The sequence below is a fragment of the Microtus ochrogaster genome, chromosome 22, assembly GCF_000317375.1.
Source record: "Microtus ochrogaster isolate Prairie Vole_2 chromosome 22, MicOch1.0, whole genome shotgun sequence".
In the NCBI taxonomy this organism is placed as follows: Eukaryota; Metazoa; Chordata; class Mammalia; order Rodentia; family Cricetidae; genus Microtus; species Microtus ochrogaster.
In genome coordinates this window covers 22,930,482-22,947,519 of record NC_022023.1, presented here as the reverse complement: position 1 = coordinate 22,947,519, position 17,038 = coordinate 22,930,482, and the positions used below count along the sequence as shown (strand labels likewise).

The following is a 17,038-nucleotide window of genomic DNA, read 5'->3' as shown; positions in this document are numbered from 1 at the left end:
GATGGGCCCGGGCGGGCCCTGGGAGCGCGGACCCCGCTCGCCCCGCACCCGGCACCCGAGGTGACCGCCCCGGCGGCTAGGCGAGCGCGCAGCGCACACACTACGCCTCTTAAAGGCTCCGCGAGAGGTTAAGGATGGAGCCGAAGACTTAGTCTCTCGCAACTTGGCTTTGCAACTAAATGCGCGGCTCGCTCTCCACCCGGGACTCCCGGCGCATTATGTAGAACCCAGGATACCAAAGACGGAGAGCGCTTCCTTCTTCTTTGTAGAGGGGTACGCAACGGAGGTGGCAAGGTGCCGGGATCTGAGCTTGCTAAAGAAATATTTGGCTAGATCCGTGTGGTGGCAGATCCTTTGCTTAATGAACTCTCATCACTTGCTCAGTTTAGGAGCTCCTTTTTGTTTGTTTTATAGGGGAAAGAAGCCGTTCAATATCTGCCTTTTTCTTTAGAGGGTTAATATTTTATAGATTTGTGGCCTGACATTTTAATTGCTCAAATGGAGCATCTCGGATGCTGAGAAGCACAAGTAGACTTCACTTCATTGTCATGACGCAATTAAAATAAATTCCCCTCAACTTGATCCTCTCTCATTGGTTTTAGCTAACTGGCCAGCCAGTGACCTGTCACACACCCGGTCATGAAAAGAGAGCAAAAGACCTTTCTGTCCGCTGATGGACAGGCACAGGCAGCCGCTCAGCTTCGCCTGTGCACACCCTTCGTACACACATGTAAACGCACATGTATCAGATGCACATTTATCAATGTACACAGACAAAGACGTCCAAGACGATGCTTCTAGGTCACAGACCAGTTGAATACGGACTTCATTGTTCAAATTCTCTTTAAACATCCATATAGTCATCAAAATACACCGAGAGAGCCTGCTCCCAGTTGAAAATATCACCAAGAGAACTCACAAGAACCACACACAAACCATAGTCTTCCTCCAGAGAGTCACGGTAGAAAAAACAGTACCCCAACCTATCTCACCCTGCTCAGGATGCTCAAGCCATTGATATCGCTGTGTCTTTGAAAGTGTGCCCGAGTTTTAGACATCAAATATATAGAACCACCCCCAGGACACATTTGATTCCACTGACTAAACTTGCTGTTAGATTGGGACCAGTTAGTTGATTGTGAGGATTCCACATTTGTATGAGAAATTTGTGTTTAATAGGGAGTCCCTTGCACCAAGCCAAAACTTAATCCATAAGTCAAAATGGTTTATCACCAATGAAATTATTTTCTCACAAATGATGCTGAGCTACTGGGGTGGGGGGGGGAAAGAAGACACCACAAAGAGTGAATTGAGAACTTCACAAGAGCATCCTTGACAGCATGAAAATTTGGCAATATAAAGTTACTTCAATAAAAATAGACCTGTCGTGTAATTGCCATTTCGGGCAGTTTCTTTTACACACACAGGCAGGGTGTGAGATGAGGAGCACATGAAGATGTGGACAGACAGAAGTTGGCTTTTCGGCAAGGAAAAAAGATTCCTATTTTTTTAAAAAAAGTCCTTCTTAGCCTTCTCTTTTTTTTTTTTCTACTGAAATCACATATTGCACTTAAGTGGCAGGTGCTGTAATTATTTGAATGTTTTAAGAAATAACAAGCTATAGCAGGTACTAGACTATCATAAACCTGGTGTGTTCAATAAGGTGGCCACACAGTAAGGCCAGGCTGAGCGTTTCTGGCTGGTTAGAGATACCACATAACTCTCCTACAGAGAACAAGAAAGGAAGAAGGAAAACAAAATTAGAGAAGTCTGTTTTTATTCTTTTAATTTTTCTGATTTGGGGAATTATCTGATGCTAAAAAAAATATCAGATTATAGAGGCGAGCTCAGCATATAGTGAGCCTGAGGTTGACACAGGAAATCTAATAGGTATTCCCATCTCGACTTAATAGATGAGCATAATTGATTATAGAGAAATGTTAATCTTGCCTTTCCAGTACAGCCATTTTCATGGCAAGATTACTTTTTCCACACACACGGAGATGATTTTTGAGGAGGAGAAATTTTATACATGTATATATATATATATGCATGTATATATGTATATATATTGAAGGCTATAATTTCATTAGATAGAAAATTCAAGATTTTTTTCCCTTTTACAAAACTGTAGTCAGCTAGACACACGGCCACACAGCTACCATCAAGTCAGGGGTGCTTCACTTTGTATTTTTGAACTCATTTAGCTATAGAAATGCTATTTAAAAGGGGAAGAAAAAAATCACCATATGAATTGTAGTTAATTTAATGAGTGGACGAAGAGACAGGACAGCCAGACTGAGGAATTTTTTTTTAAGAAAAAAAGCAAAAATATTTTTAAATGTCCTTTTCAAAGATGCTCAGTTGTCTTCACTCTAAGATTTAAAGATCCTGACTAAAAGATACCTATCTACATATTATTATTTTTAAAAAACTTAACCAAGCCTTTTACTACAAATGTAAATTTATTTTAATGGGAATTGTGGCAAGCTTTATTTGACTGGTCAAAGTTAGGGAAAAAAACCATTTGTCTTAATCTGAAAAAAAAAAGTCCCTAACTCCCAGGAATATGGTTTCCTTGCAGAAAGTGGTTGGCTGGTCTGTAATTCTTTACAGATTAAATCACAATATGAATACAGACCCCAGCAATGCCGAGTTTAACTCTGAGCTCAGTAGAATCCAGGATCCATTGAATTTCTCCTTTCCCTCAATCTAGTCGTGTGTGTTTTTCTCTTCCACCACACTGGAGCTCCTTGAATAGGGAAGGGGCTTCCATTGTGTCCCTCTGAACTTCCAAGTCAATGCAATTTTTAACCACTGGCTTGTGGTACTTTGAAAATCACCAGGGGCTGTCAGAGTTGGGTCCTCTGAAAAATTTACAGTGCTAAATCAGAGCATATGCTGGGAGGGAAAAATTGCTTAAGATTGGAGCAAGTACAGTATCTGTCTGCCCCCTAGTGTAAGAGTCCTCTCTGCCTAAAACCCAACTTTATAAGAAAAGGAGCCCTTAAAGGGAAACGACTTGGGGCTCATGTAGGCATAGGAGAATGAAACTTCTGTACATTTTAATCTGAATAATTCTTCAGGATTTAAAATTATTTGTCTGTGGCTTGGTTGGACTGCACTCGGATCTCGCCGGTTCTGCGTTTCTCGAGTCACTGGTGAAGGGATGATTTTTTTTTTTTTTGAACTGGGTTTATGTGCGTCCCCCTCACCCCTCCTCTCTTTTTCTCTCTGCCTCTGTCGTCTCCCTCGCTGGCTTTTTAAAAATGAAGAACCGTTCCATGATCATTTTGCACACAGCACAGAATTGCTTCTTAAGTCAGCCCGGCGCGGTTGCAATAGACAGCAAAAAGGTAAACCGTTTGCCTGAATTCAGCACGCCAGCACCACCACCCCGCCCGATGGTGAGTACCCTTCTCCTTGCGATTCTCCTAGCTTAACAGAGCTCGCCGTCAGGAACCGCAGCCGAGGGCGCCGGGCAAGGGCTTTGGTCCCTGCCCGCCCGCCCGCCCGCCTGCCTGCCTGCCTGCCTGCCTGTCAGCTGCACAAGGTTGCAAAATGAAGCGCAGAGGCAATTCGAACAGGAAATTCTGTTACCTAAAGCCAGCATAGCAGCAGCCCCTTTGCTAACAAACCCAGTCATTTGCTGCTTGGACAACCAGGGTTCTAGGACCGGTTTTCGGTCAATTCTATGGAAGGAAATGAGTTGAAATGAGTTTGAGAAGACAGGATGAGGAGATGGGAGGCAACCGCAGTCTTTATGTTTCGGTTTAATCATATTTTGGCAGCTTTGCAATTGTATTTCCCCCCCTCTCCCACCTCTGCTACCACACACATGTAATAAAATATGGCAACGCACTGAATTGACTGCCCCCCCCCACCCCTTCAACCACAGTCCAAGGCAATGCATACACGTTAGCAAACCGATTTTCTGGAAAGCCCCAAGTCATCCCCAAACCCACATAGCACAAGGAGAAAAGTGAGAAAGAGGAGAAAGATAAAGAGAAATACAGTAAGCAAACATACCAAAACCATATTTGCCTTGTTCAAGGTCCCAAACGGCTTGCATCTTCCTTCTAAACTGGAATAACTCTCCTTTAGTTTGGCGGGTGAAATAAACGCTTTGTTGGCCCCCTGAAAAGATGTGTCTTTGATAATTAAAGAGACTCTCCTCCACGGTGTTTATCTAAGCGATTGTGCAAACTGATAAAAAAAAAGTAGGCATTAGTCTGCAGGGAAAAAAGAGGAAAGGTGAAGGCAGAGCTCTTCCACCTCAAGGAAGTGCTTCCCTGTGTACCAGGCGCTCTCAGCCTTTGGAAAAGCCTGCACACTAACTTTAGAGAGAGACGCGGCTTCAGGGAGCTTTGTACATAGCTGCTGAGGAATGCAAGCCTCGCCTTTAAGAAAAAAAACCCCAAACCGTAGGTAGGAGATGTCTGGAGTGATCCTTGTCTCTCATCTGATGCCTTAGAAGGAAGAGTGCGTTGTTACACCTTGTTTGGGGCTGGAAAGAGGAGACTTTAAAAACACCCTTCCAATTGAAAAAAAAAAAAAATCTCCCAACTTAATGAGTTTAGTCGGAGGCTGGAGCAAACGGCTCAGCCTTAGCAGAAAACCGCAAACAACTATAAGCAATATTGCAAAGCAAGACAACTGGAGGCACAGCCAAATTCCACTGTTTGGGGTCGAGAAGGATGGAGGCTAATCCTAAAGCAAGTTGGAAAAAAAAAAAAAACAGAGGTGGGAGAGGAGGGGGAAAAGCTGCAGCCTAGTAGACTGGCAGACAGGGTTCTCTCACCCTGGATCAAAGATAGAACTTGAAACAGGAGGCCAACATTTTTTTCTTAGGAATCAGTTGGAATCTTCATTTTCTACTTTTAACTCAAATCGCCCCCACCCAAATGATTTTTCTTCCTCTCCCCTGTGGATTAGTGCCTCCCTCCCCTTTCTACTGTCCATTCTAGAACTTTCCTGAAGAGGAAATCTATTTCTTTTGGGGGAGGGGTTCCCCATTTCATGCCTTCAAATAATGAATCCTTAATTCATTCCCTCCCTTTATCAGCCCCCCTCCCCCAAAGACTAAAGGAAGCAGAGATACAATAACTAGCAAAAATTGAGAATAGATCCGAGCTCCTTCTTGCAGTTTAGTACAGTTTTAACTAATGGATTTTTGTTGTTGTTGTTGTTGTTGTTTTGTTTTAAGAGAAGAATAATGGGGAAACATGGATCTTTTATTTTAAGAAACTGTTATGGTAAGATGAATGTCAGACTTGACAAATGGAACTAGCGCTCTTCACTGCTTCTTGTCCTTGTCTTAAACAGGAATTAAGTTAAACACAGTGCTGAATGTTAATTGCATGTTTACTGGCTAATGGAAATTACAAATGGTTTTGCCACCTCAAACAATGATGAAAACTCTGAAGACACTGTAATTATATACTTTGAGGGAAATAACTCAGAATATTGATCATAAGAAGTGTAAATCTTTTTTTAACTATTCATTAATACCATAAATAGGGGCTACAGAAGTTTTTCCTTGCGGTTTGTCTCATCAGTTACACTGAGTGGATGGCTGGTGGGACTCTCCTCCCGAGAGGAGGTGAACTCTGTCTCTCAGAAGGAGGCCACGTGTGTGACTCAGGAGTGCCCCCTCCCTTCCGCCCCGCCCCCTTCATCCTAGCGGAAGGTCCAGTGATCTCCAAGAGGGAGGCCTGGCTCAGGGCAGGTGAAGGTGATCTCAGTCCGGCCTCTCTGGTCTCCTTCTCTTGCCCTCTTCTCTCCTTCCCTCCCCCCTCCTTTTTCTTTTTATGCCAGGTCTGATCGATGACCATGTTACCCAGCCTGGGCGCCTCGGATAACCTAATGAAAGACCAATTAGACCTGGCAACTCATTGCCACCCAGAGATGCAGTCCTGACCACTCTAGCTCCCTCCTTCAGAGGTGGCTAGGGCACTTCATTGCCAGAGAAGGGGGAACAAATTAGGGATTGAGGTGGCCGTTGGATAAGGTGACTTAGGCACTGAACCAGAACTGGATTTTGGAGTAATTATTTTGTGGTCGTTTTCTTTCAACTTTAGCCAAATTTAGAACACTGGCCGCCACTCCAATCTTGGGGGTCAAAGGTGAGAGATACACTAACCCTAAAAGGCAGGCCCGCCGTGTCGTGTCCGAGAGGCCAATCAGGCAGTGGCATGGGGGTGGTGATGAAAAACCTGCGTGGCTCTTAAGGGGGTGGGGGCGAGAAACACACATGCAGGAGCCCAGCCCCAAGTGCACGTTTAAAGTGAAGTATTGAAGATTTTAAAAAAAAGTGTTCAAGGCTTGTGGGACTGGAGTCCTCCTTTTCCCTGAGAATTCCCAAGGCTCTGGTCTTTGTCTTAGAAGGAATGGAGTTTCTGAATGGTGTGAAAGGGACAGAGAGGGTCGCTTCCAATCGATTTTACTTGTCCTTTCTGCCTTTTCGGATCAACGCCCTTCAATGGACACAGAGGTGCTCTTTCAACCAAAAACTTGTGCTACATTTTCTGCCTGTATTGGTGCTAAATACAATAAGCATCGGGTAGATTTTCTTCTCTTTGCTCTCCAAAGCTAAAAAAGAAAAAAAAAAAACCCACCCTAATTAAATTGTTTTTTCTTTTTCTGGACAGTCAAGACTGACCAATTAAGTATGCATTAGTATAAAGATAGACTGTGCAGATATGGCATTTTAGAAAGCCATGGTGATGACAAAGGCGAGGGCATTGGGGTGTGGGGAGGAGTGCCTGGATCCAGCCTGGTCGGACCTTCTTCTCTGGGCCCCAGGGGAAATTGCAAAGGCCCAGGCCTCAGGTGAGAGGAAATCAGGCCAGTTAACAACAGGTGGCCGGGGTTGTGGTGGAAGACTTGAAGACCCGAAAGCACAGGTCTCAGAGGAGAGGAGCCTCCCGAGGAGGATTATTCCTCACAGAAGACAGCTCCTGCAATTTAGCAATCCCAGGTGGCAGGAATCACAGTACAAGACGAGGCCGTGCAGTGCCCACTCTGCATCAGGCCCACTTCCTGGGGTCCCCGGGTCAAAGTGAGGCTATGTAATCCTGAAGTTGTGTGGGTACGCCCGGGGTAGGCGCTGACACCGCAGCCACCTGGACCACAGCCCTCTGGCTGCCAAGAGTAGCCCCTCTCCCCTCAACACTTCACAGCTAAGCGCCTTTTTTGCTCCTACGGAAAGGGACATCTACGGAAAGTTCCCACCAGACGACCTGCGCGGTCCGACTGGCAACAAGGACAAGATGTTGGAGGAGTAGAAAGGCCAGGGGGTCACAGAAACGGTGGCGGAGAAGCAGGTCTCTAACTGTCGCTGCAGCTCTTAGCTCCTCCACCTCTTTTCCGCCCTAGGAGGCATGGGCGGGCGAAGAGCCTCGTGTCCCAAAGGGGACGACTGTCAAAGCAGGGGGCTGGGGCCTCCCTGCGTGGCTACGCAGTTCTCTGATAGGTGGTCCTGGGCCACGGGGACGGTAGCGCGTCTCACGATCTCCGGAAGGGCTCTCGGGGTGCTAGGAGCGCCCTGAGAAGGGAAGGGGAGAGTGGAGGAGACAGTGGCAGCCGGCGGGAAGGGGCTGAATGTCAAAAGTAAAAAGGTTGAAAAGGCAATTTTCCAGATGCGCTTTGTCCCCCCCCCACTTCTCTCTTACTTGGGCCTCCCGCCCGGGCTGTAAATCTACGGCCGGAGGCCAGGACACCAGGAGTTCCCTAGGCTGCGGGCCCGATGCGGCCCCGCCCGCAGAGCGCACACCTCCCGGTGGGCCCCGCATCGATCCAAAGCCTAGCTGAGGATGTCACCGCACTAAATATTTACTGATCACACACGAATAGCCAGGGCTCGAACGATTTTCCTCTGTGAGGAGAGCGCAGAGAGCAGGGTAAATCATTTTATTAGTGTGGATAAAGCCCAGAGCACACTCCGGGCTGGAGTGTTTTAAGATGTGTCTTCAACGGGATGAAAAGAGTTAGGGAAATCGATACGGAGTGATTAGAAGCCCCCGGGGTGAAGAAGGGGGACCTGACTTGCGGGGATTTGGCGGGGTGGAGAGGGAGGAAGCAGCCCCGAGGGGAATCGGCGGGACCACCGCCTAGGAGCTCCAGCGCAGGCCTTGGTCCCTCTGTCCTCGACGGAAAAGGTGACAGCGCATCAACGGTAAGAGTAGGGCAGCCCGGCTTCACAGATAGGGCTGAGCGGGCCACTGCGGGGGGCCAAGGGCTTGGGAGTCACGGGCTCTACACTGGGAGTGACAGAGGCCAGGTGGGCACCGGAGTTGACCTCTCGCGTGGAGCGTGGACCAAGGACACGTTTCATCGCTTGTAGTGTCCTCAAGGAAGCCTGGGTAGCCAAGGTGTGGCCCCAGTTGATTGTATTCTTATTCCGGCATTTTGGGGATGCCTTTTAGATAGCATGCCAAGCTTCCCCAACTTTCTCCTTGATCAGCCTCCCTCTTTCATCTTTTTTAGCATCCCTAAAGTAGCTCAGTCTCACTGACTGCTTTCTCTGCTACTCACCCAATGGCCGGGAGGGCCACCGGGTGGCGAGACACCCCCTCCCCTCTCTGCCGCTATGAATTTGCAAGACCGGCGGATTCCAGGTTCGCTTCTGGGCAGGTGAGGGGAAGAGTAAGGCCAGCGAGGATTAAGGCAGGAGCTCCTAGAGAAGCAGCAGGACCGTGGGCTCTTGCTCTGGGTCACAGGGAAATCAGTTTTCGCAGGATCAGGCCCCACCCCAGCCGTTGGGGACCTGTCTGGGGTCCCCAGATTGGATTCTGGGAGCTAAACTGGTCGAGGTATAAAGTCTTGGGGTTCATGAGGTGTTGGGTAAATTTTACTGGTAGGGAGTAGAAAACCTTCTCCGCAAAGCCACCAGCAATGTCTGGCTCGAAAATGGATTTTTCACTTCTTGAACGCGAGTCTCGCTACTGTGAACAAGCGTAGACCTTCGAGACAGCTGTAAACAACCTAGAAGGCGCTTATTTCTGGAGGTGGAGGGTTGGGGCAGAAGGTGAGGAAAGAGAACAATTCTTTGCCTTTTTCCTCCTTCTGGTCTTTTCCTCAAAAGGCAAGAAAAAAAAAATCTTTCAAAAGAAACCGATAGCTGCCTACTGTGTGTATGCCTGCACACACGTTTTCATGTGCATATATGTAGAAAGGCAGTCTTTCCCATTGCTCGATTTGCTTAGCAGCTTGGACTATTCAGGTCAGGCTACCCTGCGTGTGCTTCGATGCAACAGGAAGCAAGCTGAAAACTCAATTCACCACTTTCCAGAAGGGAGATTTTTTTTTTTTTAAATATGAATCCCAGTGGATTAGAATGCTGTGTTCAGGTGTGAGGCAATCAGCCTCCCGCTCCCTCCTTGGTAATCCTGATCCCTGCTTTGGAAGCTTGTAGCCCCACTGACCTAGAGGAGAGTCAGCTTGGTCTCCATTAACCCTTATTGGTCCCGACTAGAGAATCAGGGTTAACAACACTATCTGCCCAGAGATTGATTTTAAAAGGGATGTAAGGAAAGACATAAAGAAAAAAAAAAAAAGAAGGGAGGGGAGGGAAGAGGGGAGAGAAAGAGAGGAGTGGGAACACTTTATGCACTTTGGCTGGAAGGATTTTAGAACATTTTGCTTTTCCCTTATGCCCCACCCTATCTTCACCCCACCCTACTCCCCTGCAAGCAGGGGTTTCATTCAGAGACAACAATCCCATCCATCAAGGCGGGCATACTCCAGGGGGATGGACTTTAGGAAATAAAATAGGACGTAGTGAATTCCCCCTCCCCTGTATAACTGACCACCCAAATCACTAAATCACTTTAACCCTCCCCCCCTCTCTCTCGATCACGCACACACACACACACACACACACACACACACACACACACACACAATTATCCTGTAAGAGATTAAAAAAAAAAATCTCAAGACACGGTTTACCTTCTCTCATTGAAATAAAAGAGAATTTAAAATCGTGTCAGCAGCCGAATTATAGCCATAAAATCTGAATGAGATTAGAAACATCCATTCAGCTGGCTTCAAATGTGGTGGCATTGCTATGGGTCCCAGGATGATGGGCTTGTCCAGGAGGGTGCAAGCCCATGGTAGAGGTTCTCTCTCCATTTTAGAAGTACCTTGATGGATTAAAGGTTCATACACTCAAACCTTAGATAGAGGCTGCCACTTATGTGGACAGTCCTGGAGGCTGGCAGAAGGCAGTGCAGAAAGACTTTTGAATGAGCCCACTTGGAACCATCAGTGCTAGGAGACAAGCTGGAGCAGCCCAGCAAGGGTACTACTACCTTTATGGCTTGCAAAACCACAAAGAGGCACCTCAAAGCACCAGCTTCAGACTTTCAGTTCGTAGCTTTGGCAGGGTATTTAAGCACACAGTGAACATCTTTTGCCTGATATATTTATTCAAAAATTTAAGACTCTCTCTCTCTCTCTCTCTCTCTCTCTCTCTCTCTCTCTCTGTGTGTGTGTGTGTGTGTGTGTGTGTGTGTGTGTGCATCACCAGCAACTGGTGATTTAAATCTTAAATACTGGACTATAGATGGTGGCATCAGGAAACTTTCTGCCCCTTTTTACCAAGCCTGGTATGGGCTATCCATGATTTCAGTATTAACGTTGCATTTCAAGTTACCTCCTGTTGAGGAAGTCCCAAGGTCATCTGAAACCATGTGAATGGCAGTTCGCACTTAGATGTGGACAAAGTCAAGGATGATGGTTGGTCTCCACATATTTTCATTATCAATCGCCAGTAATGAAATCTTTAAAAAATGACAGTTAATTTTTTACAATGTAAGAAAAAAGGGAAAAATATTAACTGATAGTATCTAGTGCTACATGTGAAGGTATTAGGAAGGAAAATATCCAGGAAAATTAATATTGTTAATTAGCTGCATGAACGAACTTCAGGCAAACACCAGCAGCACAGCAAATGAGGGTTCATTTGATTTAAATTCCTTAAACCGCGCACTCAAGTAAACTTCAGAGGGAGCAATAGAATTTAAGGATTCACTTTTTCCTTTAGGACATTTACCGAGCTCCATTTTCAATATAAAGATAAAACTTGAGAATAAGTTGATGGCCAGAAATTGATATACTGCCACATAGAGAGACACTCTATAGTAATCTAGAGAACATTTAGATACTTATATCACCAGCTTTGCTTCTCTTCTTCAAAGGCGGCTTTTTGGAAATGTGCGGGTACTTATTACAAATAAAGAAATTCCATACAGAATGTAAGAAGGATTTTTAATATCACGTTTCATTTCTTGGTAATAGAAAATATTATCTTGAAGGCATTCAAGCCGTACATTTGAAAACAAATGACATTGACCCTGTTATTTTGAGGATAAGATAGAAAACAGTAAATTTCCTATCCATCTAATATAATGAATATTAGAATTCATTATATATTGATAAATTTTATCTAAGAGATTTCTACATACACGATTATGGCGAATTGACTGAGAGGGGGGCCCTTTCAACATTCAAAGTAAAACTGAAACCATGAAAGGAAAGAAATATTGATTTCAGTGACAGATGTCACACTGGCTATTTCTTGACAGGACCACATCACATCATATGTCAAATGTCAAAGACAAGAAGTTAAAAATTGAGGAAGACTATGCCTTTGCTTATTGTGCGTTAGCCTATTTAGTCCCAAACATGCACAGTTTTCTGTTGTGTATTTTCTTGTCGTCGTTGGTTTTGTTTTCAAACACTAAAAAGAATTCAGTGTCATGAGATTTCAGCGCTAAGGTGTCTTAAAAGTTATTTTTTTTCCTTGATAGACTTGTCCGAGTGTTAAAGACTCAGTTTATTTACCCATTGATTTTTTTTCCCCAAGTGATTTTGGTTAATTTAATGGCTTTCAAAATCATGTATTATCTTGCAAAAATCTATTTTTCCTATATACATTAGAGTCAAATAAAAGATGTCTAATCTTTTTAAGGATGTATAGTTCAGTGTTCTTCAATTACTGAAGAACTACTATATCAACCTCCAGGGTTTTATTTAAAAAAGAACTCCCAAATCTGTACTTTTTTTTTTGTATTTATGTGTATATGCCTGTAGGTACCTGCTGAGGCTATAAGAGAGGTCTGGTCCCCTGGAACTAGAATTACAGGAAGTCGTAAGCAACCCAACATGGGTGCTGGGAATCAAACTCTGGTCCTCGGTAGGAGCAGCAAGTGCTTTTAAGCATCTCCTTAAGGATGGAGAGATCTCTCTCTCTACACACACACACACACACACACACACACACACACACACACACATCCCATTTCTTAACAAGTCTTAAAATTGACACTGTTATAGTGTGACATAACATGTACAAGAAAAGACTTTGACTCTCCCTGTTTATTCTGGAAATTCCTGTTATACTTAAGTACTTGGATGATCTTAGGTCAGAATTACCCATCCCCTTTAAAGATCAGTGAATCAAATTTCTAGACAAGCACTGTGATGTTTACTTTGAAGTTTCAGTTACACAAAAGTTTTCCTAATAACTTAGAAGCAGTTCTATCCTAGACAAATTAAAACGGGGCATCTTTTAGCCACCATTTGAGTTTGTCCTTCTGCCCTAGAGTCTCTGATTGTCAAGTAGGCGGCCTCTGTCTTCAGTTACTGTCTCGGTGTTAACAGGGTAAATGTTTAAAATTAAAAATGTTTCCAACAGTCCTGCTTATAGAGCTAGAAACATTATTAAATATCATTTAGATTTCTGTTTAGATTTGTATGTCTAGTCAGGAATGAGCAGTTTATAGTACCCCCCACCATCTCCTTCCTTTAAACAAACAAATAAAACAATACCACATATGTTAGCTAAAGAGAAGCCCTCCCTAGACAAACAAATAATAACCCTTCGAATGCAATGTCTTGGAAATACAGGCACATTGTTTTTATAATTGAATTCTTAATAAGGTTTTATTTCATCTCGTCTACCTACTAATTCTTCTTCTGTATTATACAATTTATGACTTTAAAATCAAATGTTATAACATGCCATCATGGGCCTTTCTAAAGTGGGGAGAACTTTGGAAGCTAAGTCCCTCTCTAAAAAAGGTGACAAGTGGCAGAGAAGGATGGCATGCCCCTCTTTTTCATGATGTCAGAAAAGTTTTCTTTTTAAAATTACTATTTTCATCTTTTTCACCAAGGGCAAAAGCACAATGACAGGGGGAGGAAAACAAAAGCATTCTCTTCCATTCTTTGCCTCTTCAAACCCCACACAATAAACAAAGCAAAATCCACTTCCCACCTACCTCCCAAAGCAGCCCCTAGCACTGGGGAAGAGTTTCTGCAGAACTAACTGGGAAGCTTTCAGCACTCTGAGTCACCTAGCTTTTCAAGGGGACCAGGCAATGGCTAGCCTGGTAGAGCGGGAAGCAAGAACCCATCACTGAGAGGCAAACTTAGGAAAGTAACTGTTGAAAGTCTCCAAAGGAGATTTGAAGAGGCAGGACAGTAGAAGCTGATAGAACCAATTGTATTTTTTTTCCAAGGCATTTCTAATTTTTACGATTATTTCCCCCCTCCCACACTTCTTTTACTATCTGTCTTTGTGCCTCCAGGGCCAGGGAGAGAGTGGGGCAGATCTGAGATTGCTTTCAGAGTTTCCTTCCTCTGATGATGGATTACCATGTCAATTTAAACGGCATAGGATTAATTTGTTTCAATGATTTCTCTTTAGGCTGAATGCCAGGCATTTTCTATCTCTCCCCCTTGCTCTTCAGAACAACAACAACGAGAGAGAGAGAGAGAGAGAGAGAGAGAGAGAGAGAGAGAGAGAGAGAGAGAGAGAGAGTCTTTCCATATTTTAAGTTGAGAGACAGTAATGGAAATAGACAAGTTGGGTGTACTGTGGCAACACAGTTACAGGTTTGAGTCTTTTTATCTCTGAAACATACAGTCAGTCACATTAAAATGAAATTGGTCCCAACGTTTATTCAATAAGTACTTGTCTTGTAGATAATCCAGTGTACAGTGCTTCTGACATATAAGGATTTAATTTCTCTTGGACAAGTTATTAGTACAACACGTTTAAACTCACCACTACCACGAGGTGATTGAGATCTCTAACAACCTTAAATGCTCACTGTGCAAAGAGAGTTTGTATGAGGGAGGGGACCCCTGGGAGAATGCATGTTTTACACATGCATCCATGCACACATGCGAGCAACACAGGCAGCGGTGCATGTCTGTCCCTGTATTCACACATCTCCTGAGTTCCCATGTCCACATTCTGCAGTGATGCTAAAAATAATTCCATCCATTATGCAGGTGTATCTAACCTTTCCAGAAATGAAAATATCCGGTTTTAATTTTTTGAAGGATTTCTAAAGTACACAAGAAAAAAAAATGCTTTTCAAATTCGCTTCCTCTGCAAGACCAGACCTATTATGAGGTAGAACGTGGTAAGAGAAAGCACTTAGGTGCCATCCAAAATCAAGCACCGCCCTCCCCATCGCCTACCCCCCCCCCACACACTCTTCTCACTTATACTAAACTTACAGCTAGCTAGAGCATGCTGCTGAGAGAAAAAGGGCAATTTAAGTGAAATGGTGTATCCTAAAGTGATTCTTTTATTTCCCAGTTTAAAGGGCATTCCTTCAGCAGTCTCAGAAAGATAGGAGAGGGATTCCAAACTAAGTACTGATCATCTCGGGAAAACATGATGGTTTCCACTCTTTTTTCCTAATGATCTCTCGTTATTCCAGGACCGCCCCCCAATGAAAATTTAGCATCCATAGTTCAGAATAATAAATTGCATTCGAAATCTGAATACAAATAGTTTGCAGAGCCTTCTCCCTTTCTCTCAGCTCTCCGAATGCTCGGCCGCTCTTTATTCTTGTAGCTTCCAGTTTGTAAGGACAGACACAATCAGAGGCCAATCAATGGCTGTCAGAACTGAATCTATGCAATTTTAATTTGTTAAAAAAAATAGTTGTTGGTTGCTAACCTTGGGAGGGGGGGCACTGTGTATCTCGGAGAAAACGGAATCTTGGAGAGCTCTCCCTGGGAAATGGTATTACATGTGAGCAGAAAATCCAGGCAAGAAAGGCTAATTGAATGGAAAGGGAGAATTAGGTTAAAAAATAGAGTACAATCTAATATCACATTTTCACTAGTGTAACTTGAAATGAAGGTGTCTTCGAGTCGCCAGTGATGCCAGAGCGTTTAGATGTTGGCCACAGATGGGAACACCTATTGAAATGTGTCTGAAGAAGATTAATAGGGCTTGTCACTGTTGGGAAAGCACGGCTTGGCTGTAACTTTCCACCAGCCCAAGATGAATTACCGATGAATGCTCACTTATCAACCCCATCGCTATCGTTCGACACTAAATCAAATTGAGAAGTTATCTGCAATCAGAAAATTTCTTTTTAAAATAGACATATACCTTTAGGCCCCCAACTCCTTAATAATCCCACTCACAAAACAATCCCCAGCTCTAGATGCTTCTTCGGTGCAAGCCGAATTATAGCTCAGTAATGAATATATTTTTAAAGTTCACACGCAAACGGACAGCTGGTCAGGCTGAGGAGTTTGACAGTATTTTAATGAGTATGAAGGCTTCTTGGAAGTCACCATTTAATATTTCAGCAAATGCATTCATTTTTTTTCCCCGTTTAGATCCACTACTCCCTTAATGGAAAAAGCAAAACGAGAGAGTGGATTTGCTGTCCTAACTTTGGGACCTCCCAGTTATCTAATGCTCTGGTGATAGAAAATTATGAGGATTTTTAGTTCAGGTAGAGAACAGAAGAACAAAGTTAAATGGATGATTGAGAAAGGTACCCATGTGGAGTTTTTAATGGTTTAACGATGATGCATATGTCTCATTTTGGGAATGTGTTGAGACAGCCACCACCCCCACCCCCCCGCGCCAGTTTCCTCTTTTTAAAATTTTATTTATATTTATTTATTTATTTTTGAGACAGGATTTCTCAGTAGTTATGGAGCCAGTCCTGGAACTCACACTGTAGACCAAGGCTGGCCTCGAACTCACAGAGATCCACCTGCCTCTGCCTCCCGAGTGCTGTGTTCTCTCTCTCTCTTTTTTTTTTTTTTTAAAAAAGTAGCACCTCACTATGGAGCCTTGACTCACCTGGAACTTTGAGAGTCTCTGTTCTCTGTCCCTCCAATGCCATGTTTAAGGGCCTAAACTACCATGCCCAGCCTTCATATCTCATTTTGAAGGTGATTTATTGGAGGAGCAAGACAAGTCTTTATCTCCTCTTATTATTTATTAACCAACTCTGGGAAGCTAGCATCTTTCCAAACTTAGGTTCATTTTGTTTCAATAAAACCACCAAGTGCTGGATTTTGCAGTGCCCTTCCTACTCATGGAGTCCTTTTGCACGCAGGAGTCATTTGACTTCTACTGAAATTCTGTTCATGCAGATTTTCGTTTTGAATTTCCATTTTGCTGATGAAGAAACTGAGGCTGGGGTGTCTGAAGTCAGGGAGTCAATAGAGACATAGACAGACCTGGAAACTGTGTTCCTACGTCTCGTAGTTTTCACGGGGGATTTTTTTCTTACACCCCGAGTCATGACACAAATCGAGACTAAAAGACTATGGCAATGCTGATTAGGACTAGCATCTAACACATGCTAGAATGTGAACACTAACATGCTACTTAACCTCTGTTCATTTCTTCAGTAGATCAGACAACAAAACCAGGTTTCTAGATGTTAGGGACTTGTCTAAAACACACATTGCTGGGCAACTGGGGACACTCAGGAAGTTTGAATCAAAAGCCAGTGATGATGGTAGCTGATTCTAGGTCCCAGATGTAATTGCAAGAAGTTTTTTTTTTTATCAATACAAGTCTTTTATTGTCCCAAAAGATACCCCAAATCATATTAAAATTCAGGATCTTGTTTCTGGAACTGGTAACTTAGGTCTACTCATCAGCCTGCTGCACTGTTCCCTTTTCAGACACATAAATACCATCCAAAAACTTCCTGATATCCTTGTTCTTAACTGTTGTGGCCTGCTGTATCAGAGC

The 17,038-nt window shown here is 43.8% G+C and overlaps 1 protein-coding gene and 1 pseudogene across 1 annotated transcript in view; both read right to left on the bottom strand.

Moving 5' to 3' along the window:
- The window catches only part of Nr2f2 (nuclear receptor subfamily 2 group F member 2), a 14,395-nt gene extending 9,713 nt beyond the window's left edge, over positions 1-4,682 (bottom strand). The window contains exon 1 of the mRNA XM_005357766.2: positions 4,030-4,682. Coding sequence (XP_005357823.1) covers positions 4,030-4,072 — 43 coding nt within the window. The 5' untranslated portion in view covers positions 4,073-4,682. The remainder of the gene's footprint in view (positions 1-4,029) is intronic.
- Positions 4,683-16,849: 12,167 nt separating this feature from the next.
- The window catches only part of LOC106144046, a 737-nt pseudogene continuing 548 nt past the window's right edge, over positions 16,850-17,038 (bottom strand).